Here is a 26,026-nt window from a genome sequence, read left to right on the forward strand (position 1 = left end):
TTGTCAATGTAATTTATGTAACTTTTATTTTTATATAATTTCACACGTACAGAAAAATACCCATATACCTTTACCCAAATAGCTACCACCAAGAAATCTCTGTTGTAACATTTCAAACGCCATTCCCTCTGAAATGATAACAAAGCACTTTATTTAAGTATTCAGTATTCCCCAAAGCTAACTGTGAAAGACCTACATCACCACAAAACCTTCCATTTGGTTCCATAGATCCTGCCATGTCACATTCTTGTAACCAGCTGCAGGGCCATCTTGTTATAACTGGTTCATGTCCTGCTAAAGCTGAGAGGTGAAGGGCTAAAAACACAGTCCTGGCCCAGATTCCAGGACACCCCAGCACAGGCTTGTTTGAGGACATTGCCTGGGTAAACAGCCTCCCCTGAAAGTGTTCAGTGTACAACTCTTCACAGAGCAATCGCTCAGATGCGTGGCACCACGCAGACATGTCTCTCGGCTTCTCTCCTTGTCTCTGTTGCCTTCCTCTCCAGTCGGTGCTTTAGAAATGCTTTATTCCCATTGTCCACTGAAAATACAACCTAGATTCCTTCAGTAAATATCTGTTAAGGAGGTCACATGAAAAGATTGCTCCAATTCATTCTTGCTTGTGGGCTCCCAAGGGTAAAATAATATAGTTCGTGTCTTCTCAGTCATGAGGAAACCATTGTCACTAAATCTCCCTGGGATGCTTCCTACATCCAACCAAACAAAGGGAGCGACAGCTGTGGTCTCCAGGTCAAAAACAAATATGTCATCTTGCTGAGAGATGATGGCCTGAAAAAGAAAAAAAAATGAATGAAGTGAAGGATGAGGGAAGAGTTATATAGTCTGTATACAGTTCCTGTAAACATTTATGTGGGCTTAATAAGGAGTCCATTTCCCACAACTTTGGTTCTACAACTGCTAAAGTGCAGTTTCAAACACATAACAATACATGGAAAATGACTATAGGCTATGGAAAGTTACCAAATTATAATCACAAATCAAGGAAATACATCATCTCCGATCATTAAGGAGAATATTTCACAAGAAACTCAAAGCTTTACATCGTTTACAGTTTTTCTCAGAGTATCATCAAGAGGGCAACATTTTTATATACAGCCTGGGTGGTTTTAATGACTTTCTAAGGATATATCTGGACCTAGCTACAGAGCCCAACTGTGGAGCTTACATTCGAGTCTTCTGAAAAGATCCAGCAATCTAGAAAGTCCACTGCCAGAAATTTACAAAAGCTCTACCATTAGAGCTTCTCTCTTTTATTGCATAGTTAAGTAAAGTCACATTATTAGCATTTTTTTTACATGTGTGAATTCCACAAAATAGCAGCAAAAAGAGAGAGTGAAATTTAAATCGTGTCGGCTCCATTCCTCTTAAGTAGCCGAATAGCATATGCCTAGAGTGAGGATGCGCTGCTCCCCAGAGTGGGAGGGTTTACAAACCTCTCTTAGTGTGATCACGGAGCTGAGTGCAACCTGGTTTCTTAATCTGTGCATTTGTCATGCAACATCTCAGTCTTACATTATATGTTATGTGTGACATAAAGAATTTCAAAGGGCCATTTTCACTATATATAATTTAGCCTTACATATTTATGTAATATGTTATCATTCAGGGTTCTGAATTATACACAAGAAAACCTATATTGATAGAAGCAGAAAAGAAGCTTAATAAAGTGTATCAGGTAGCTCTTCAGGATCGGAGACTCAGGCTTGAATTTGGATGGCAAATTCCCAGATCACACCGCCCAGCTGTTCCAGTGAAGGTCCTAAAGCAGCCACATGAACAAGGTTCATGCGGTTCATGCCAGCCTGCCCAAGAAGCTGCCAGGGTAGCATCAGCTTCTGCTGCTCCGAGACCAAGGCCGAAAGAAATGCTGGTGCCATGCTTATGCTGATTATCTTCTTTGGATTGGAAATCTCCTCTCTGTATGTCTGACTGCAGAGCCTGGGATTCAAGCTTGCACCCTGGCTTCAGGGAGACAGGGAGAACAAGTTTCTGGCATCTCCCTTGAGAAAAGAAGCCAAATACCTAGTCTATATGAACCCTGAATTAAACGTTAACTAACATTATTATTACTATCATTTTATCTCTTTAAGAAGGACAAGTCTCACTGAAATCAAAATGAGGTAGAACAAAGAAAGAGCCCTGCTTTTCTCCCACCCCAATTACCCACCTCAAGGTAATAAAGGCCTAACTCAGGAAAGAAAAAAATTTTGTTTTCAAAATCATAAGTTTAGAGACTGCAAATTCATCCAGTACATAGTGTTTTTTTTTCCCTTTGTTGGAAAAAAATATATGTAAGACTGTCATTTTCTTCTGTTCTCTATTAGTTGTTACAGATAACTTGGATTTTATTATGTGACTATAGAAAGAAGGTAGGTTTTCAATTGTTAGGCCTCTTTCAAATAAAACACAAGAATTAGGTGTTTTTATATGATTATTTCTAAACTAAATGTAGAAAATCCCTTTCCATGAAGTAAAAGTGTAAAACAAATTTAAAATTTTCTAAAAAACAGAGAATGTAACTTTCTAGAAAGATATTTCCTGAGTGTCCAGAAGATAAGATAACAAAATTAAAAACATATATACGTACAAATATTTCCAACTGCTATGTGTAGGGGAGAAGGAAGGAAAGGTTTTCAACCTACTAGACAAATTCCGAATTCTCCAGCTGCACAATTTTTATAACAACATATCCTGATCATCCCATTTTTATATCTTGGCAATTATAAAAAGATTTGGTGATTGAGCTACTTTGAAGCAATAAATCAAAGAGACTAGAGTGAATATTAATAGACTCTACTTAAAATTAGACTGCGTCAGCTGGGCTCCAATGCTTCCCAGCTACAGGACCTCGAGCTCATCACTTAACCTCCTAAACTGGCTTCCAAACTTATAAAATGCAGATGATAATGCCTGGAGCTGTGGTGAAAGTCAGAGACTATGCAGTGAAGCACCTAGAACACAGCCTGGAACCTAGTGGACATGCAGGCAGTGGTGATGACTCGAGCCTCCTCTCCCATCACTGCACCTGCCCACTAAGGAAGGGTGATGGGAAAAATGAGTGGTGGTCGCCAGCAACTCTGACAAATCCTGGATTCGAAATAGAAATCATTTGGTGTTTGCTTTTAGTGGGAAGAGGCCAATCTTCCCCCAGGCCTCAGGTAAACTCAGCACCAAGGGGGACACATGCAAATCTCAGGATGCAAGGAGCTGGCCCAAGAGCAGGAGAACCCCAAAAGGACACAGTCCCCTGCCCTCCGCCATGACCTGTGCTTACAGTGATCTGCGCCTTGCAGAGCCCCACGGCCTCCTTCAGTGAGGACAGGAAGTGGTAGTTGGTCGGGCTCAGGAGTTCATGGTCAGCTGAAAGGTAAAAGGAAACCACACAGCTTTCCCGTGTGCAATTCCCACATCTCCTCAGCAATTCAGACACTGGCTCCTCATAAAGGCAGACAGCCTCTCCTCCTTTCATCACAAAATGTTCAGTCACACGAGAGCACACGGGCTCCAGGGAGCTCCATGTATGGACTCTCACCTGGGGAGAAATAAAACAGAATAAAAACAGGCATTCTTGGTTGCTATGTTTTTAAGGAACAACAGTAGTAATTATTGCTGAAAGTCAGGTTAGCAGAAATGGTTAAGAGACTATGAAACCTGAGTTTTAATCCCAGTCCTGCAAAATACTAGCTATGTGACTAAGTTAACTTCTCAGTCTTCATTTCTTCATATGTAGAATGAAAATAACAGCAGTAATGTCGCAGGCTGTTGTGAGAATTTAAAAAATAATCCATGGAAGGCACAGTACCTGGTGCGTTGTAATTTTTCTGTAAATGTGACCTATTTTCAGTGTTATTAGTGTCCTCCAAACTGTAGCCACCTAAGACTTTGAGTTTCTAGCCTTTCTTTTTACTTAAATTTGTTTTTTAAAACAAATTTGCTTTCCACCTGCCCATTCTGAATAGTTTTACTGATTTTCACTACAACATGCCATTTTTAACCATTTCTTTTTATAAAGTTTGGACTATTTCCAGCCTCTCATAATTATAAATAACCTTGCATTTAAGGGGCACTCTACAGCATATGTGATTTGCTTTCATCTAGTTATTCTATTTGCTACTCATAGAAATCCTGTAAGAAGAGAGACTGGTATCATTTTACTGAGGAAGAAATTGAATCAACAAGATGTGAAGGGTTTTGCTTATGGTCACATCATAAATGGCAGGGTTGTAGACTGAATATATGTATTCTGACTCTAAATTAATTTCTCTTTTATTTTCCCAAAAGAATGTAACCAAACAACTAAAGAAATCATCTAAAAGTCTCCTTCGATCTTAGAAAACAATCCAAGTAACTTACAGTGAGTGTCATCAAATAATCCGAGTGAAGATCTGACACACCATAGATATAGAACGTGTTTTCATTCTCAAAGCCTACTGGCAACAGTGGAGCAAAGAAATTCTGAGCAAAGTAATGAAGCATTTTCCACTTTCCTCCGTACTCTGAAAATAATCAAGAGCGTCAGGAGACGGCAAGGTCAAGTAGTCAGAGAGGCGTTGTCCAATGGCCCAGCTGTGTGTGGCTCATCAGGGTTCTAAGGGAGTGAGCATGTGAGGGAGAGTCAACAGTGGAGGGCACCCATGTTTGTGAAGCACTCTGAGCACTCTGGACATTATGTCATGTCACCCTCACAACATCTGGGCAGGCACTAACAAACCAGGGCAGGCATTAACGAACCATGCTGTTAGGCAATTTCATCATTGTGTGTTCATAGAGTATACTTAAACAAACCAAGATGGTATAGCTACTACACACCTAGACTATATGGTATAGCCTGTTGCTCCAGGCTACTAACCTGTACAGCATATTGCTGTGCTGAATACTGTAGGTAATTCTAATCATAGAAATGGGACAGTGAAAATACAGTATTATAATCTTATGGGACCACCATCATATATGAACTGTGTTGTTGACTGAAATGTTATATGGTGCATGACTGTATATAATAACTTATAGATTCTAGGTAGCTATTGATTGCTTTAATGTATAACCATTTTGGGTGATAAGAGATAACAAATACCTCCCCTACCGCACGCACTATAAGCAGTAGATTTATTGAGCCAATCAACATGGGGCTGTGAGGCCCCCAGAGCAGAAGCAGATATAGAAAACTTGTCACAGCTTCTCTCGGATAACCTTTTTGTCTAATAAGTACAAGGAGCTGGTGATCCTCCTCAGGCAGGCAGGATCCTGTCAGGGTTTAGAAAACAGCCAAGCTCTGGTACTTGGGTTTTCCTACTGTAATATTATTATATATATATAATTTTTCTTCTACAGTTAGATGTGGTTTGGCTGTGTCCCTACCCAAATCTCATCTTGAATTGTAGCTCCCACAATTCCCATGTGTTGTAGGAGGGACCTGGTAGGAGGTAACTGAACCATGGGGGCAGGTCTTTCCTATGCTGTTCTTGTGATAGTGAGTAAGTCTCACGAGATCTGATGGTTTTATAAAGAAGGAGTTTCCTGCACAAGTCCTCTCTTACCCACTGCCATGTAAGAAGTCCCTTTGCTCTTCCTTCGTCTTCTGCCATGATTGTGAGGTCTTCCCAGCCATGTGGAACTGTGAGTCCATTAAACCTCTTTTTCTTTACAAATTACCAGTCTCAGGTATGTCTTTATCAGCAGCATGAGAACAGTCTAATACATGTTCCTAGCTCACAACTACCATAGCCCTTGTTACAGACTCTTGTTATAATGTTGAGATGCTTTAGGACTCAAAAGCAGGCCTCAGAAAACAGAATCTATCTCTCTGATCTCCTTCCCTCCTTTCACCAGCCCAAGGCAGAACTCTAATCTGATTGTGGGTCATAAGACACTCATTCAGAAGGTGTCCTGCCTCATACCCTGGAGGAGGAAATGCTTCACAGAGAGGCCAAGAAGCTGAATGGACAGGCCTTGCTGTGTTTCTCCGCTCAGTCTAATGGTATTAGATCATACTCACTTTGTCCAATCACATTTCTAATGGTTATCAATCATGGCTGTCCAATGAAGTCTCCCTATAATGCCCAAGAGGACAGAGTTCAAAGAACTTCCACATAGCTGACCACGTGAAGGCTGACAGAAAGAGGAACAAGTACTCATCCATAAGCCTGGAGGGTGGCACACCCCAGCCTCACAGGGATAAATTTCCTGCAGTCAGGACTCTTCCAGACTTCACCCCATATATCTCTTCATACGGCTGTTTATTTGTGTCTTTTAAAACATCCTTTGTAATACAGCAGTCAGAATGTTTCCTTGAGTTCTGTGAGCCATTCCAGCAAATTAAACCCAAAGAGGGGGTCATGGGAACCCCAGCTTGAAGCTGGTCAGTCAGAAGTTCTAGAGGCCCAGACTTGCGACTGCTGTCTAAAGGGGGAAGGCAGCTTTGTGGAACCGAGTTCTCAACCTATGGAATCTGATGCAATCTGCAGGTAGATAGTGTCAGACTTAAAGTGGAGGGCACTTGCATGGTGTCCACTGCAGAAGTGATTGCTTGCTTGGTGTGTGGGGGAAGTTTCCCATATATTTGGTCACAGAAGTCTTCTGTGTGGATTGTTGTCGTGGAGTGAGGGAATTAACAAAGCACTTTGACGCCAGGTGCGGTGGCTCACGCCTGTAATCCCAACACTTTGGGAAGCTGAGGAGGGTAGACTGCTTCAGACCAGGTGTTCAGGACCAAGCCTGGGCAACATGGCAAAACCCTGTCTCCAGAAAAAAAATACAAAAATGAGCCAGGCACGGTGGTGTGCAGCTATAGACCCAGGTACTCAGGAGGTTGAGGTGGGAGGAAGGCTTGAGCCTGTGGGGTGGAGGCTACAGTGAGCCATGATTGCACCATTGCACTCCAGCCTGGGCAACAGAGTGAGACCATCTCAACAAAAAAACAAAACAAAACAAAAAAGCACTTCGAGTTTGAGTGTTTTTTTTTTCCCACAGATCTACTCTTCCTGAGGAACTCAGGAATAATCTACATGGAATCACCTAAAGGAATATTTACAAAAATTGGGCTCTCCCATTTCCCGAATCAAACTCAGTTTCAGAAGTCCACAACCTCATCCACAGACAGAAAGCAGGATCAGTATCCAAGAGTCTCTGAACAGTATCTCTTTGTCTACCTTTCCAGCATGCCAGAAGGATTTTCCCCCCAATTCTACCCCTGATTTTCATTCAATGATCTCTTATCTGGTTGGTGCTGATAAAGAGTTTGGTCAGAGAAATTTGATTAGAAATCCAATTCTCTGTAAGAGTCATCCATCTGGCACTAATGAAAACATGTTTGGAATGAATTTCTTTTGATCTGCATTCACAGCCAGTTTAAGAGCCTCACCCCTGCACTCTAGCCTGGGTGAAAGAACAAGACTCTGTCTCAAAAAAAAACAAAAAGAACCTCACCCAACCTTTCTACTTTGTGACCTTGCCTCAGTTTTGACCCCAAACTATTCTTTACATTATTAACTGAACTTTGTTTCAAGTTACCTCTAGTGAAGGGCAAAGACTATTATTCCTTAATTTTTTTTAATGTACCAGAATAGATGGGATAATTCAAACTGCAGGTTCCATGCCAGTCATCTCACCTGTTGCTAGTTGAACTGTTTCAACTGGTCACCTTTCCCATTCGGGATTCTGCCTCTACTAGCTTTTCCCCAAGAGCTAAATAGGGCATAATAAAGATGGCCTTAAGAGACATCTTCATTATGTCCTTAAAGGACATCTTTATTTGTCCTTAAAGGTGAATCAGAGAAAGGGAAACTTTAACATATAACCGGGCCAAACTTCTACCTGATTGAATTCTCCAACACAGAAGAAGGGATGCTTAAGTTCATGCTTCTTTAGCCCCGGAATGTCCTCTTAAATAAATTCAAAATTCTATGCAGTAATAACAAGACACATGGCTGAGACTTTTATATAGGAATCTATCCCATGCTTAGCCTGCTGTTGCAACTTTGCACAGCACGGAACTCATAATTAGGTTGACCCTAAGGCTCATGGAAAGGCTACTAAGGTGAGTTGGGTGGCTGTAGTTCCTAGGCGGGCTTTTTAAAGAATGACCTCTTGGTCATAGTTCTGCCTCGGCTAATCTGACCCCTCCAGCTCTGTGCTTTCTCAGTCCCTCTCCCCACAGTGTTGCTTTCTCTCACTCACACAAAGAACGCTGAAACACTTACCAAGAGAAGCCCAGGAAGGAGCTTGCCAGATGTCATTCAACTGCCAATAAAGTGCCCCCATCGTGTGCCCTTGCTGATCCACTATCTCGCTGCGACTGCGGCGGTAGAATTCAGTTTCTGTTTTGACACACTGGGCCTGCATCACCTGATTCAGGAAAACATTCATACACAGGTGTTATTGTTTGATGTAGACTGCCTAGATCTGAGAAAAATACAGGGTTTAGTTTTGTTTTGGGTTTTTTTTTTTTTTTGGAGAAATTTGGATAAATTAGGGAATTTAATTAGTATTAGGAATACATTATACTAGATCTGTAGCTAGCCCCTTAGCATGAGAGAAGCTGTTGTCTATAACAGTGGGTTTGTCTGGTAGACTTGGTGTTTCATTATGGTGACAATGGAAATAGGATGGCGTAAAAGGTTCTCTGCTAATGATAGTGTAGGCCATAAAGAAAAACAAAGACTACTATTCCAGAGCAAAAGCTATATATAGTCCAAAACTAGATTATTTTCATTGATAAATTTTGCTAATACCTTCATAGCTATTTTTTAAGAAAAACTTTTACTAGAAAAAATTATATAAGAAAAATAACATTGTTATTATGAGTCTGATATTATCCAATCCCTAATTATTTTTTCTAGTCAAACAATTGTTTTGATGTCATGATTTTTGGTAATATAAGATTTCTCATGAATGCAATTCCTTCGTTGTAGCAGAACAGATGGCAAATTGCAGCAATGAGACAAATGAATTTAGTTCTTGTTTAAGAGACACTAAAGAACTTCACACAGGACCCTTGATTACTGACACCGTCATGGAAAAATCAGTCTCTTTTATTGCTGCTGTTACCGACACATATGAATCACATGCTCTTAGCCTGGAGTTGTGCTGAGGAGGGGCTCATGAATGGGCCACTGAGGAGAACTCAGAGATGGTCAGAGCAACAAGGATTTCAGAGAACAAGAAGGCCTTAGAGTAGGGCTGGGGTTTTCACAGAGGAAGAAAAAGAATGGTGCATATGGCCACCAAAAGACTAAGCCGAGATGCTTTCCCATAAAAGCAAAAAAGCAAAGATAAAGGTAGAACCTTTAGATAGAGGAAGGCTGACCAGTAAGGAAGTCATAGATGAGGTTATGACTTACATGAGTCACAGCCATCAAATTCCAGAATGGAAGCAAGAAGAAATTGTGGTCAGTCAATAAATATTTAATAAGAACCTGCAGGATATATTACATACTGAGAATGGTGGGCACCCCTCCCAGAAAAAAATGATACAGCCCACCATATGGAGCTTATCAGCTTGTGTAGAAGACAGTCCTTCATCAAAGAATCACAGAAAGACATGTAATCATTAAACAGTACCAATGCTAAGTAGAAGAGGTATGCAATGTTACGAGCTCATATGGTGGGGCAATTGGGCAGAGCTGTAGAGTGAGGATTGGCCTAAAAGAAGAGGAATGGGAAAAAGAGAGAGGGCAGAACCTTCCAGAGAGGACAATACGCCATTGGAGGAGGATGCCAGGTCAACTAAGAACTGAAGGAAGGCCAAGAAGGCCTGAGCACAGGAAGCCGGGAGCAATGGAAGAGAAGCTGGTGAGAACTGCAGGGGTCAGACCTTGGAAGGCCACATGTTGAAGGTGTTGGTATGCATCCTAAAGGCAAATGGAGGTCACAAAAGGCTTTTGAACTAAAGGGTGATGTGAGCAGATTTACATTTCCAAAAGATGACTGAGACTACTGAAGGAGGAAGGGATTGCAAGGGGGCTAGAGTGGATTTAGGTAGACCATTTAGGCAAGAGATGGTTTTAGCTATGAGCAGACAAAGCAATGTCTTCTCATTCAGGAACCAGGCCACTAGGACCACAGCAACAGTAGCTGGAAAAAATATTCTAAAGCAAGAATCTCACAAAGCAAGTAGCATTGGTGCCACCTCAAAATGACCACGGCCCCTATAAACATTTGAGTTTTCAGTCTCTAAACTATATCAACTTTCAGCATTATCTGCAAGATATATTTATTTCTATATATCCATTCTAACACCAATCTCCTCAATGTAAGTTATTTTTTCCTGGTTTAATAGGTAAAACTTATTAGTCCCTTAGAATTTTCAAAATTTGAAAAAATTTTAAATGCAAGTAGGATTCCTAACCCTCGCTAGCAATGAAAAGAAAAGAGCACAAAGTGGCTCTATCTAGTAGCCTCTCTTACAGGAAATTAGCATGAAAGAGCATAACCAAGACTCTTGTGTGCTCCAGGCTCTGGCACAGTGCGGTACACTCCACACACAGATGGTACCATGCTAATAACATGGACCTGAATCTATCCAAACCAGTGGGTACCAGTCAAGGCTAACGAATGACACCTTTGTTCATAAAAGTGCAGAAGGCTATTGCCCACTAAACTTCTTAAAGGAGTGTTGTACAATCCTAGTTCCCTGGAAAATCTCTAGAACTTCCCTTTCCCCTTTAAAAACCGTACCTATATTTACATATCCATGCATCCTTTCCTAAAAAGGGCAATCTTTACGCATAAGAGGGATAAATGCTTAGTCATTTTCTAGGTTACTCAGTCCATTGTTAGCAGACAAATGTATTTTAGTTTTAAAAATATGCCTATTTGGCTGGGCGCAATAGCTCACGCCTGTAATCCCAGCACTTTGGGAGGCCAGGGTGGGTGAATCGCGAGGTCAGGAGATGGAGACCATTCTGGCTAACACGGTGAAACTCCGTCTCTACTAAAAATACAAAAAAATAACCGGACGTGGTGGCACGTGCCGGTAGTCCCAGCTACTCGGAGGCTGAGGCAGGAGAATGGCTTGAACTCGGGAGGCAGAGGTTGCAGTGAGCCAAGATCAAGCCACTGCACTCCAGCCTGGGCAACAGAGCGAGACTCCATCTCAAAAAAAAAAAAAAAAAAAAAGAAAAGAAAAAAATGCCTATCCTCAGCAACTTGCTTGATTACACTTATGAAATGAGTCTCCTATGAGAGACAGATGGTATGGTGAAAAGAAATTGGATCAAGATACAAAGACCTAAGTTCCAATTCCAGTACTGCCACTGGTGGTTGCTAGCTGTCTTCCAAAACCAATATCCCTTTGCTCCAGAGTGACGGAGTAGTAGCTGGACTACATTTTCCAGAAATACACCCCAACCCCTGGGACTTTTGAGTATCCATGTGACTAAGTTCCCTCAATATCTATATACTTTATTTACTAAAATTATGCCGACACTAAGAATCTTCCAATAAAGCTGTTTTTAAAACCAAGATATAATTCACATACCATAAAATTCATCATTTTAGAGGTTATAATTCATTGGTTTTTAGCACAGTCATAAGGTTGCACAACTCTTTCCACTATCTAATTCCAGAATATTTTCATCACCCCAAAAAGAAACACCATACTGGGAAACAGTCACTCCCCATTCTCCCCTCTCCCCAGCTTCTGGAAACCACTTAATCTACTTCCTCTGTTCTGGGATTTGCCTATTTTGGACATTTCACATAAATGGAATGATAAAATATGTGGCTTTTGTGACTGGCTTCCTTTTTATTTCTGAATAATATTTTATTGTATGGATATGCTACATTTTGCTTGTCTATTCATCAGCTGAAAAATTAGGTTATTTCTACTTTTTGGCTACTATGAACAATGCTGCTATGAATCTGCGAACAGGTTTTTGCGTGAACATATGCTTTCAATTTTCTTGAGTATATATACCTAAGAGTAAAATTGCTGGGTCATATGGTAAACTCTATGTCTAACTTTTTAAGGAATTAACAAACTGTTTACCACAGCAGCTGAACTATTTTACATTCCCACCAGCAACATATGAGGGTTCCAATTTCTCCACGTCCTTGCCAATACTCATTATTTTCCTTTTTTAAAAAATTGTAGATATTGTAGTGGATATAACTGGTATCTCACTGTGGTTTTGATTTGCATTTCTCTAATAACTAATGATGTTGAGCATCTTTCTATGTGTTTACTGGTCATTTTCTTTAAAGAAGTGTTTATTCAAAGCCTTTACCAATTTTTCAATTGGGTTGTCTTTCTCACTATTGAGTTCTAAGAGTTCTTTATATATTCTGGATGCTAGATCCCTATCAGACATATGGTTTGTGAATTTTTTCTTTCATTCTGGGGATTATCTTTTCATTTTCTCGATAGCATCTTTTGCCATACAAAAGGATTTTTTGTTTTCTGTTTTTGATGACGTACAATTTGCCTATTTTTTCTTTGGTTAATTTCTTTGATGGCAAATTTAAGAAACTGTTGCCTAACCAAAAGCCATAAAATTTATACCTATGTTTCCTTCTAAGAGTTTTATAGTTTTAGCTATTACATATAGATCTTTGATCCATTTTGAGTTAATTTTTGTATATGGTATGAGATAGTGGTCTGAATTTATTCTTCTGCATGTGGATATCCAATTGTTCCAGCACCACTTGTTGAAAACATGATTCTTCCTCCCATTTTATTCTTTTTACCATTTGGAATGTAAATTAGTACAGCCATTATGCAAAACAGTATGGAGGCTCCCCAAACTATTAAAAATAGAGCTACTATATGATCCAGCAATCCCACTACTGTGTATCTATCCAAAGGAAATGAAATCAGTATGTTGAAGAGATATCTGCACTCCCATGTTCATTACAACGTTATTTACAATAGCCAAGATATGAAATCAACAGATGAGTAGATAAAGAAAATGTGATACATATACACAATAGAATATGATCCAGCCTTAAAAATAAAGGAAATCCTGTCAATTGTGACAACATGGAAGAAACTGGAGGACATTATGTTAAGTGAAATAAGTCAGGCACAGAAAAACAAATACTACATGATCTCACATATACGTGGAATTGAAAAAAGTTAAACTCATAGAAGCAGAGAGTAGAATGGTGGTTACCAAGGGCTGGATGAGGGAAAGAGGAAGTACCAAGCAGATGCTGGTCAATGAATACAAAATTTCAACTAGGAGAAATAAGTTCAAGAGATCTATTGTACAACATGGTAACTATAATTAATAATGTATTGTATATTTGAAAATTGCTAACAGGGTAGATTTTAAGTGTTCTCACTACAAAAAAGGTAAGTATGTGAAGCAATGCATATGTTTAATAGCTTGAATTAGCCATTCCATAATGTACACATATACCAAAACATCATGTTGTACACCACAAATATATATTTTTAATTTATCAATTAAAATAAAGAAATATTAATTTTTTTAAAAAAAGAAAATCAGTTGACCATAAATGTATATTCGTTTCTGGATTCTCAATTTTATTGAATCAATCTATTATATGTACCTTGTCTTTTGTCATTACCACACTGTCCTGATTACTATAGCTTTGAAGTCAGTTTTAAAATCTTTTTTTCAACAGTATAAGATTTGTCAAATGCTTTTTCTTCATCTATTGAGATGATCATGTGTATTTTTTCTTTCTTTACTAATATGGTTTATTACACTGATTAACTTTCATATGTCGAATCAATCTTGCATTCCTGGGATATTTCCCACATAGTTATGGTATATAATCCTTTGTATATGCTGCTGGATTTTGATTGATAGCATTTTATTGAGGATTTTTTTCTGTCTACAGTCACAAATGATATAAGTCTGTAGGTTGCTTTTCCTGAGATGTATTTGTCTGGTTTTGGTATCAAGATAATGTTGGCTTCACAGAATGAGTTAAGTGTTTCCTCCTCTTATTACTAATTTTTTTAGAGAGTTAATGAGGGGTTTCTTTTAATTCTTCTTTAAACATTCTTAGAATTCACTAGTGAAGCCATCTGGTCCTGGATTTTTCTTTTTAGGAGAAGGTTTTTTTGTTGTTGTTATTTTTGTTTTTTAACTAACTCAATCTCCTTAGTTGTTATAGGGCTATTAAGATTTTCTATTTCTTCTTGATTCAGTTTTCATGGGTTGTTTCTCTAGGAATTCATCCATTTCATCTAAATTATCTGATTTGTTGCCATATAATTGTGTATATATTCCCTTATCACCTTATTTCGGTAAGGTGAGTAGTAATATTTCCTCTTTCATTCCTGATTTAGTAATTCAAGTGTCCTCTCCTTTTTCTGGGCCAGTCTAGCTAAAGGTTTGTCAATTTTGTTGATCTATTCAAAGAACTAACTTTTGGCTTCATTGGTTTTCTCCAGCGTTCTAATGAGGTCTTTATTTAATGTGCCAAATTTCTGATGCCCGCTTTATTTAATTGCTGAAAATTACTGTTAACAATTTAACCAAACATCGTTATTGCAACCGTGAAGGGATAGAATATTACAGTTTAAAAAGCAGAAACCCTACTCCATTCATTGCCCTGAGTCCTTAGGCAAAATATTTAACTTTTCTGAGACTCTGTTTCCTCATGTATAAAATGGAAAGAGTGATATGGGTGTCTGGAGATAATGTGAGAATTAAATGATAAGATTTACAAAGCAGTTCATGACCCAGGACCAGGCATTTAGTAGATACCCAAAGAATGCTAAATATTTGCTTGATTATTAAATTACATAATGCCTATACAAACTCCTAATATACAATACAAAATTTTAGTGGTCACTCTTTCATTCCCCTCCTTTGCCCACCCTACTCTCATTTTAAAAGCTCGGTATGGCCTGGATCTTCCATCGTGTCTCAGTGCTACTTACCAAACAAATAACCATTCCAGGGCAGCAGGTATCATCAAAACCTGGGCCTACAGCATCACCTACCTTTTGTCCTAGTTCTTATGATCAAGTTACTTACAGCATGGGAAGATAAAATGGGCCCCTAAAGAAAGTGAGTTTCTCATGGACATCCCCAAGCCATCATTAGATATTCAATAGACACATGAAGAATAAACAAAAGCACTAGAGAAGGCTGTAAGCTAAGGGCTTGGTAATTAATGTCCTTGGCCTGGCCTGCTCTCTTAGTGACCAATAAGAGGCCATGCTGGTAGAGTAAGACACTCAAAAGTTAGTTTAGATGTGTTCATTTAGATAGTTGGTCCTCACCTCAAACTAGAGAGTGAAATCTGTGTAACATAGTTAAAGAGGGTGTGCTCATGTATATGGGCTATTGGGAACACAATATAACAGGGCAAGGGGGAGAGTAAAAGGTGAGGCAAGATTATCCTGGAATACTAGGAGAATTAAAGAGGCAGGAGCCCATAGGGATATCTTTTTGGCTATAAGACAAAGAGAAGATAGGGAAGGATCCAAACGTGAAGAAATTTACTGGACAGTTTTCTCAGCTAAGACTTTGCTGACAGTTGCAAATATTCCTTAATTAATAAAACGTCTAAAAAGTGGCACATAAGCAAGCACTCTGTTCTTCAGAACAGTATGACAGACTATGAGAAAAAGAACAGGGGTTGGAGTGGAACATAGAAAATGGAAGAGAGAAGGGTTTTATTTCTAATACACAGGTTAAAGAGGACTGTTCTAAAATCAAAGTAACAAGGAAAAACCCTAAAACCCTAACATTTTCTGTCTGTATTTCAGTCAAGAAAATCTGACACTGAAACAAAACAAAATAATCATAACCCTGATTTCTTTCATCACAGATCGCATCTAGTATGTTGGAAAGTGCTAAGGTAGACACTAACAAGCCACACGAGGACAAGTCCAATTCTGAGCCAAAGCCTGAGAGGACACTAGTGCTAAATTCTCAGACAAAACCATCACCAACAAAAACTGGCAACAAATAACTCCACTTGCATGCCCAGTTCCTAACTATGGACCTTGAATGCTGATAAGTTCAGAAAAGAAAAATTATTTCTATCAGTTCTTGGAATATAATTTTGAGGAAAAGAACAAAGTTAGAGTAATAAACAGCTGGAAGGAGGAAATCCAGCATAAAAAACAATAGCAGAAAAGTCTCTTATACACATACACGCAAATAATAATCAGCCTATTTTATATATCAGAACACTTTAACAGAGTATTATCTGTGGAAAACTTAAAAGATAAAGGGCAACACTTTTCAAGGGACAGATACCAACATTGCCTTTAACCTTGTGTTCTGGTAAGTTCATGAATTACATATAACCCTGGCAAAACTTTCCCAACCTATAAGATTATGATTGAAACATTAAAATTCTCCTAATCATTTCATCACCTTCTAAAAAAGATTATTCTTTCAGCTTACAGTTTTCGGCTTTAGTTTGTATCATGGGGTTTGTGTTTTCATACAGGAGAAAACTGATGAAGGTGTGAGCATGAGTTTGGATTAAAATTCATACATTTTTAGATACTAAGATAGGAAAACTTAACTGTGATTATGTTTTTAAAAATTTCCTATCTACTTCAGATCAACTTTATTATTGGGATTAGGCTTTTACCTCCTCTCTAAGAACTTTAAACAAGTATGGCAAAACTAGCAGGTAAATAAACAGTGACTTTAATGGAGTCTTAAGTGTGGTCATTTAAGGTTCATGAACTAAAATAGGCGAATGAAAAAAGTAAAATGAAAACATTATCCAAAATTCAGTTTGGCAGTTTCTTAAAAAAATAAACATAAATTTGTTATATAACTCAGAAATTCCATTTCTACCCTTTGAAAAGGAAATCTATGTCCATACGAAGATTTGTATATGAGTATTCCTAATAGCATTATTCATAATAGCCAAAAATTGGAATACAATATAACAAATGTCCATCAACAGATGAACCTGATGAATGGATAAGCAAAATGTGTATAACCACACAACTGAATAGTATCTGGCAAGAAAAAGGACATGAAATACGTGCTATGTAACATGGATGATCTTCAAAAACTTTATGCTAGGTGAAAGAAGCCAGATGCAAAACATCACGTATTGTATAATTCCATTTATATAAAATGTTGAGAAAAGTAAAATCTATAGAGACAGAAAATAAATTTATGTTGTCCTGCAGCTGGAGGTGGGAAAGGGGAGTGACTGTAAATGGGTACAAGGGATCTTTTTAGAATGACAGAAATATTCTAAAATTGGATCACAGTGATGGTTGCACCACTCTATAAATATCACTTAACTGTACCCTTTAGATGTGTGAATCTTATGATATGTCCATCATACCTTGATAGAACTGCTTTTAAAATCCAGCAAGATGCATGCCATAACATTCACAAATCTTTCGATACATGCATACATCCACGTGACTACCACTCAGGTCAAGACAGAAAACAGAAAGTTCTCTTGTACCCCTTCCTAATCATTGCTCACACCCTCCTCCACAAGAGCAGTTAATACTACTTTGCTCTCTATCATCTTGATTGTTTTTTTTTCTAATCTGTACTTTTTTCTATAATATACTCAAATTTCAATATAAAAGAAATCAATACAGTTATGTATCCTTTTATGTCTGGTTTCTTTTACTCAATGTAATACCTGCGAGACTCATCCAAGCTGATGCTGATTATCAGTAGTTTATTCTTTTTTTATTGCTGTGGAGTATTCCACTGTATGAATATACTACAATTTGTTTATAAATTCTTCTGTTAAAGGACATTTAGGTTGTTTCTACTTTGGGGCTATTGTGAATAATGCTGCTATGAACATTATTTGAGATATCCATTGATGGACATATTAACTCATTTTTCTTAGGTGCATAGCTAGGAGCAGAAATGCTGATTCAAATGGGAAGCAAACATTTAGCTTAGGTAGAAACTGCTATAAAATTTTCCAAAGTGGTTAAACGAACTTAAACTCCTACTAACAATGTCTAAAATTTCCAGCTGTCTCGCTTCCTCACCAGCAGTTGTTATTGTCAATTTTTTTAATTTTAGCCATTCTTCTGGGTGTGTAGTGGTATGGCTTTAATTTGCATGTTCTTGATTTAAAACAAGATTGGGCACATTTTCATATATTTATTGACCCTTTGGATATCTTCTTTGGTGAAGTACCTTTTCAAGATTTTTGTCCATTTTTAAATAGATTGTCTGGCTTTTTCTTATTGCTTTATAGAAAGCAATAAGAATTGCTTTATTCTGGATACAAATCTTTTTATCAAATATATGAATTAAAACTATTGGTCCCCAATTTGTGGCTTGCCTTTTCTCTCTCTTAATGGTGTTTTTTTATACTTAATGGTGTCCATAATTTCAATGGAGTATAATTTATCAATACTTTCTTTTCTAGTTACTGCTTTTTATGTTCTATATAAAAACTCTTACCTATCCCAAAATCATGAAGCTATTCCATGTTTTCTCGAAGCTTTATTGTAGTACCTTTCACATTTGAGTCTTCAGTCATTGATCAAATGAAGTTTCTAAAATTTATTATTATTTTTTAGAGATGGGGTTCTTGATATTTTCCCCAGGCTGGTCTCAAACTCCTAGGCTCAATCAATCCTCCCACCTCAGCCTCCCAAGTAGTTGGGACTACAGGTGTGTGCCCCCATGCTCAACAATCAAATTAACTTGTATATGGAGTCAAGTTCATTTCTTTTCCCATAAAGGTATCCACGTGATTCACCACTGTTTGTTGATAAAATGATTGTTCTCATACTGAATTGTGGTGGCATCACAGCCATAAATCAGGTGTCCATAATATACAGCAATCTGTTTCTGGACTCTATTGTGTTCCATTGTTCTATTTTATCCTTGGGAAATGGCACTGTCTTAATTACTAAATCTTTAGAGCAATCTTGAAGTAGAGAATATTTTCATACACAATTTATTTCAGAATTTTGTGAGCTGTTTTTGTAAGAGAGGCAAATGCCAAAAATGAACTATTTCATGTCCTATGTGTCATCATATATGTTCTTTGAAGAAAATAAATTCCTTAACCAGTAGAATGAAAACCTGAATATTTTTCACCATATATGGCCTAAAAAATCTACATAATCTCTTACATTAATTGCAGGAACCTGTTCAACTCTAGAATGAAAATGACTTACCTGAGTAAGGTAGATGGTATCTTTAAATGTGCGTAATGGATCTGTGCTTTGGGGGAGTTTGAAATGAAGCCCAGCCTGATAAAGCATTTGTTTGTTACCACCTTCATGATGTTGTCGATGAAGTGAAAACTTGCTATTGAAAGACCAGTCCTCCGTAGACGAGACCTTTCAAATAAAGAATAAGAATTAGAAATCTGAAAGTTGGCAGTAAAACTACTTTTCTATAAGTTCCTGACAAACCTGGAAAGTATTCTACACACTAGAAAAGACCTCGAGGTTTGTTCTGTGGCTCCAGTTTCATAAATGTTTTGCCATCCTACTTGTTGTCAGTGAAGGACTAGCCTTGTGGAAAGTGGAATCACAAAACCAGAGTTTGGTACATATATCCTCCCCTCCTCCATCTAAGAAAGTTATATTTTGGTGTTTCTCTTAAGACCCTTGTTTTATCAAAACATATTCCTGGCTTTTGAAACATTCACTATATGTATTTTTAAATATCGTTTTATCTACTTAGGTAAATATTTTATCTAGTATTCGTTTGTCAAAACTTAACAGAATGCAATCGACACTGTTAAAACTGTCACAATTCTTAAATAGGAATAAAACACTTATTACACTATAATAGGAATATTATGAGAGTAGATGCTTTAGCACTTGCACTGCTCATTTGTTTCTCAGTGATTACTAAATGAAACTGATATACATATGTTTAATTTTTATATAGTTGAAGACACAAACCAAATAATGTTACTTCTCTCCCCTAAAAAATCAATTTTTTATTGTTTAAGCCAGGCCCAAATTATAGGATCTTTATTTTATCCCCTAACTTACAGGATCTTTCTTTTATCATCAGCTCAAATTAAAAAACAAAGTAAAAAAACTCACATATGTTGGAGTATACCTTCTACAAAAAAAGAGAAAAAAGCAATAATTCTGGCTTCTAGGCCTATAATTTAATGCACTGTTAGCATTTAAGAAAGAAGACAATTGCTGGCTACATCTGAAAATATCCAGAGTTTTAATTCAAGTTACACAGACTTTGAAAAAACATACTCTGCTCCTCCACCCAAAAACCTGAAAATTAAAAAAGCTTAATCCCTTTTCATAAAGTATGACTTCTCATTCCCAGTAATCAAGCAACACATGGGCCCATTACCTTAAAAGGAAAAGGTTATTCTTCAGGAACTGATTCATACCCAAATATAAGAAATGTACACTAGCCATATTACATTTGGAAGTTTTTCCTAATTATAGATGTTTTTCCAAAATGCCACCACCAGAATTAAATAATGCTAACTACTCCTATTATGTATTTAAAGGAGAGATTCATATTTACAATCATCTCGTACACATTTTAGATGCACATCCTTTATCAACAGTCGTCCTTTATCAACATGTTAAAAATATTATATTTTATGAAAAATCAATGTATCCCAAATTAAAGAGATATGTTTTAATCAAGTTGTTGAATACATGAAAAAGCTTCTAAATAAAAGAGCCAAGCTTTATTTAGTTGTTCTTTTGGTTTCTTTTATTTTCCCAGTCACCTATTCAAATTCTCAACCAAGCAGTGTAGCTTAAAAAAAGATGACTAAATCAAGAGATAACAAATGATTCATAATGAGCAGCACTTATCCTCAACTTTCTCTGTTTTAAAATATAGTGTTTATTATCTCTGAACATCATCAGGCATTTCACAAAAATATGGGATAAAAGTAATTCCATTATTTGAAGGAGGCCAGTAGAAATTATTATAGATTTAAGGAAAAGGTTTAGCAATTTCTAACACTAATCTTTCTAAAGCATGGTGAAAAGAAAATCTATCAGCTCTGGAGACAGAGAGTAAGTTTGAACCCAGCTACATATTGTTGAGAATGGGAAGGAAGGAATGAAGGAAGCAAGAATATTTACTGAATTACTGCTTGTGTACCAGGTACTCATTCTTTTAGTAGACAATACTCTACCCACTCCACTTTGCCTGAGGCCCAAAAGGAAATCAAAGCACTGCAGGGTGGGAGTTCTATCTGTGTCCTCTTGCAGTACTTTGATTTCCTCCTGGATCTCAAAGTGGAATGGGTAGATTATTGTCGAATTAAAGAATGAGTACATGGTACACAGCAATTATTCAGTAAATATTCTTGCTTCCTTCATTCCTTCCTTCCCATTCTCAACACTTGTTCCTACCTGTGTCAGGATACTGAACTTCATCCTCCTTCACTCTGAAACAATAGTATTCCCAAAACATTAGCCCCACAATTTGGGAGCAATTAAAAAACGGGGTATGGAATTTCACAATGTATATATGTTTCAAAACATCATGTAGTACACAATAGATATATACAATTTTTGGTTAATTTTTTAATTTTAAAAAACCAAGGGTAGAGCTAAGGTTATGACATCATTAAAGTTAAAGTACAATATAACTTCAATGTGTATAAGCAAATATAGTGTTCAGGCAGTGAAACTGAAAAAGATTTTGAAATGGTCTTAAAAGACTTTTTTTTGGTTACTTTATACAACTGATGCAAGGGGAGCAAAACCACATAATCATTTCAATAGATGAAGAAAAAGCACTTAAAAATGCAACATTCTTTCATGATATAAGCACTCAGTAACTAGAAATAAAAGGGACCTTCCTTGACGTTATAAAGGACATCTACTAAAAACCTATTGTCAATATAACACTAAATGGTAAAACATTGAAATGTACCCCCTAAGAAAAAGAACTCAAGGATATCTCGTCTTCCCACTCATTTTCTACATTGTATGAAAAGTTCTAGCCAAGGAAATTAAGAAAATGAAATCAAAGGCTTCCAGATTGAAAGGAAGAAGTAATATTATTAATATCTCTATTTATAGATGACATGATCTTATATATAGAAAATGCTAAAGAATATCTTCCAAAATATTATTAGAGCTAATAAATGAGATCAGCCACTTTGTAGGATTCAAGCTCAATATACAAAAATCATTTGTATTTTTATACATTAGCAATGAACAATCTGAAAATGAAATTAAGAAAATAATTTATTTACAATAGCATCAAGAAGAATAAAACACTCAGGAATAAGTAAACCAAAGAAGTGTAAGACTGGTACACTGAAAACTACAGTGTTGAAAGAAATTAAAGAAGACATCCCATGTTCATGCATCAGAAGGTTTAATACTACTAGATGGCAATACTCACAAACTGATCAACAGATTCAACATAATCTCTATCAAAATCCCAGCTAGCTTTTCTGCAGAAATTGGCAAATAGATCCCAAGACTCATTTGGAAATGCAAGGCACCCAGGATAGTAAAAAAAATCTTGAAAGAAAGAACAAAATTGGTGGACTCACACTTCCTAATGTCAAAACTTACTACAAAGCTATAGCAATTAAGACAGTGCATAGTGACATGAAATATGCCACTGGAACAGAATGAGAATTCAGAAATAAACCCTAACTTTTATGGTCAATTGATTTTCAGGGCCAAAAGAATTTAATGGGGGAAAGAATAGTGTTTTTAATATATGCTATTGGAACAACTGGCTACTCACATGCAAAAGAATGAACCTGAACTCCTACCTCCCACCATACATAAAAAATAACCCAAAATGATCATAGACTTGAATGCAAGAGCTAAAACTATAAAATTCTTAGAAGACAACACAGAAATAAACCTTTGCCATTTGGCATGAGGCAATGATTTCTTAGATGCAACACCAAAAAGACTGGTAAGTAAAATGTCATCAAAATTTAAATTTTTTGTGCAATAAGTGATACCATGAAAGTGAATAAAGTGACAACCCACAGACTGGGAGAAAATATTTGCAAATCATATACCTGATAAAATCTTATAGCCAGAATATTTTTTTTTAATTTTCATAATTCAATAAAATAAAGACAAATAATTTTAAAATGACCAGGCCATGCATAGTGGCTCACACCTGTAAGCCCAGCAGTTTGGGAGCCCGAGATAGGCAGATCACTTGAGCTCAGGAGTTCCAGACTAGCCTGAATGATTTGGTGAAACTCCGTCTCTATAAAAAATACAAAAATTAGCTGGGTGTGGTGGCACATCCTTGTAGTCCCAGCTTCTTGGGAATGCTGAGGCAGGAGGATTGCTTCAGCCAGAGAGGTCAAATCTGCAGTGAGCCATGACCACTCCACTGCACACCAGCCTGGGCAACAAAGCAAGACCCTGTCTCTATTTAAAAAACAAAATGGCTAAAGGATTTGAATAGACATTTCTCAAAGGAAGACATACAAATGGCCAGTAAGCACGTGAAAAAAAATGCTCAATATGATTAGCCATCAAGGATATGCAAATTTCCTGTAAATGTAAATTCCCAGGGAAATGTGAAGAAAAAAAAAGAAAATAACAAGTGTTGGCAAGGATGTAGAGAAATTGGAACCCTAACACCTTGCTGGTAGAAATGCAAAATCGTGCAATCACTACAGAAAACAATTTGACAGTTCCTTAGAATGTTAAAGATAAAGCTACCAAAGGACCCAGCAATTCCATTCCTAGATATATATTCAGTAGAATTGAAAATATATATTCACACAAAACATGTACACAAATGTTCCCAGCAGCATTATTCATAATAGCCAAATAGAGGAAACAACACAAATGTCCATCAACTGATAAATAGATAAACAAAGCATAGTATATCCATGCAACAAAATGTTATTCAGCAATAAAAAAAAAAGGAACATACTAACACATGGTCAAATGGATGAACCCCGAAAATACACTTAGTCAAAGAATCAGTCTCAAAAGACCACACATTATATTATTCCAATTATATGAAATATGAAGAATAAGGAAAACTATAGACACAGAAAGTAGATTCGTAGTGCCTAAGACTGGGGAGGAGGGATAGGGAAAAATGGGGAGTGGCTGCTGATGGGTTCAGGGTTTCTTATGAGTGATAAAAATGTTCTAAAATTAAATTGTGGTGCTGGCTGCACATCTCTGTGAATATATTGAAAACTATTAAATTGTACACATTAAATGGGTGCATTGTATGGCAAGTGAATTATATCTCAATAAAGCTATTTTAAGGAGAACACACACAATGCTGAAACTGAATCTTTAGGAACAGAGAGAGCGAAAATCCATACAGAAAATAAAACACATCAACATGATGAAAAAGAGGCAGAGAGAGGAATGGGGGGGGGCCGGTGGGAATGGCATAGGAGGAGAAAGAGGAGAGAAAAGGTAAGATGATAACATTAGACTAAGGTTTATTTATCACATTTACCCTCTTCCTGTAGTGAAATATCCAGCTCTGAATATCTGTAAATGGTAAAACAGTTGCAGGATATGATTTACAAGTAAGAGTTATTGTAGCAAGTAAGAGTTATTTCCATGTGTGATAATAAGTCAGGCTTAAGCAACCACTGGGTCCCATTCAGTGCTTTCAGTGCTCCTGAAGGAACACAGTAAAAGCAATATAGAAAACTAATCCCCAAAGGTTTAAAAAATTTATTTTCCTCCATCTTCTTCTCAAACTTTCATTTAAATAAGACGTAGGTTTCATATGATTTTCTGAACCAGTGATCAGAAGAAACACATGCCCACAGTCTATCATTTTGAAATATTAGAAAATCAAATGGTGACTTACCTTTTCTAATGTACTGAAGGATGGCCAGGACTGATATCCATATTCAGATGCAAATCGAGCTTTTGGGAAAACTTTCCAGTTCCAGCAATCACTGATATAGTCATAAAAATGTACATCACCAAAATAATTGCTATTAGGGTTTTGAGAGACCCAGCCTTCTGCAACAGTTTCAGCCCCATTTGTAGGACTGGACGTAATAAAAGGACGACTCTTGTCTCCCTGAGTTCAGAAATAAAATGAATTCAAGGATAATATATTCATCCTGTAAAGTATATATCATTTACTTCTTTAAAAATACTAACAAGTCCCTGAAATGCCAAGTAGCTGATCGAAAATTAGTAGGACCACTTACCTTCTTCCCCATTCAACAACCACCAGCACCTCTCTGCTCTTCGCCAATCCTTTATATCTTTTCATAAGTAACACTTAGCTCATCCCTCACAGCAGCTGTTCTTAATCCAATCATGTTTTGCCTCCACTCTCATCCATCATGGGTGGCGTACAGTCTAGTCCAGAGTTTCTTAACTTTGACACTATTGGCATTTTGAGCTGGATACGTTTTTGTTGGGGTTGGCTGGGAGTGGGGGTGTCTTATGCATTGTAGGATATTTAGTAGCAACCCTGGCCTCTACCAAATAGATGTCAGTACCCCTCCCCCAACCTTGAAAAATGTCTACAGGCACTGCCAAATGTTCCATGGGGGCAAAATCACCATCACTTGAGAACCACAGGTCTAACAGGTAAGAACAGAAGCTACTGAGTCAGATGGACCTGAACCTGACTTTAAATCTCAAATCTGAACTTTATTATTTGTGGACAGGTCTAAGCCTTGGTAGATTTATCTGTAAAATGAGGATAACAGTACCTCCTTTACAGGTATTATAAATAGTAAATAACTCTTATGTGAAAGTAATGGCTAGGTGTCCACCAATTCATGTTCTCGTTTCTGTAATATAGAGCCATCCCTAGGAAGTGGCTTCCTAGCCCGTATGGGGCCATGTGCCTCATTCTCATCCTCTTCCCCTATTTGCAGGTGAGGGTGCAAGAGATGGTGCAGCTGGAATAAGGTGTCTATATCTCTGAAAGAGGAGCTGCCTGTCAATCAGGAGCAGCCCTTTCATAGTGTCAGTGAGGAAGAAATAAACTTTTATTATGTAAACCACTGAATACTGTGGCTTACCTGTTACAACATCTAGCATGTAAGTATTTAACAGAGTGCCTAGCACACTGTGAGAACTCAAAATATAGTTATTATCATCTCAGTAGATGAGACTACTTCCTATTTCACTGAGAAGATTCATTCATTTAGTAAGTATTCGTCA

The 26,026-nt window shown here is 37.3% G+C and overlaps 1 protein-coding gene across 1 annotated transcript in view; it reads right to left on the bottom strand.

The window, feature by feature from the left end:
- Positions 1-26,026, bottom strand: part of MANBA (mannosidase beta) — a 123,944-nt gene continuing 97,918 nt past the window's right edge. The window contains exons 12-17 of the mRNA XM_054485534.2: positions 24,705-24,923; positions 19,091-19,255; positions 8,220-8,364; positions 4,375-4,517; positions 3,296-3,553; positions 1-789 (exon numbers count right to left, since the gene is read on the bottom strand). Of these exons, the coding sequence (XP_054341509.1) occupies positions 565-789; positions 3,296-3,553; positions 4,375-4,517; positions 8,220-8,364; positions 19,091-19,255; positions 24,705-24,923 (1,155 nt within the window). The 3' untranslated portion in view covers positions 1-564. The remainder of the gene's footprint in view (positions 790-3,295; positions 3,554-4,374; positions 4,518-8,219; positions 8,365-19,090; positions 19,256-24,704; positions 24,924-26,026) is intronic.

Source organism: Pongo pygmaeus, chromosome 3 (assembly GCF_028885625.2).
Source record: "Pongo pygmaeus isolate AG05252 chromosome 3, NHGRI_mPonPyg2-v2.0_pri, whole genome shotgun sequence".
NCBI lineage: Eukaryota > Metazoa > Chordata > Mammalia > Primates > Hominidae > Pongo > Pongo pygmaeus.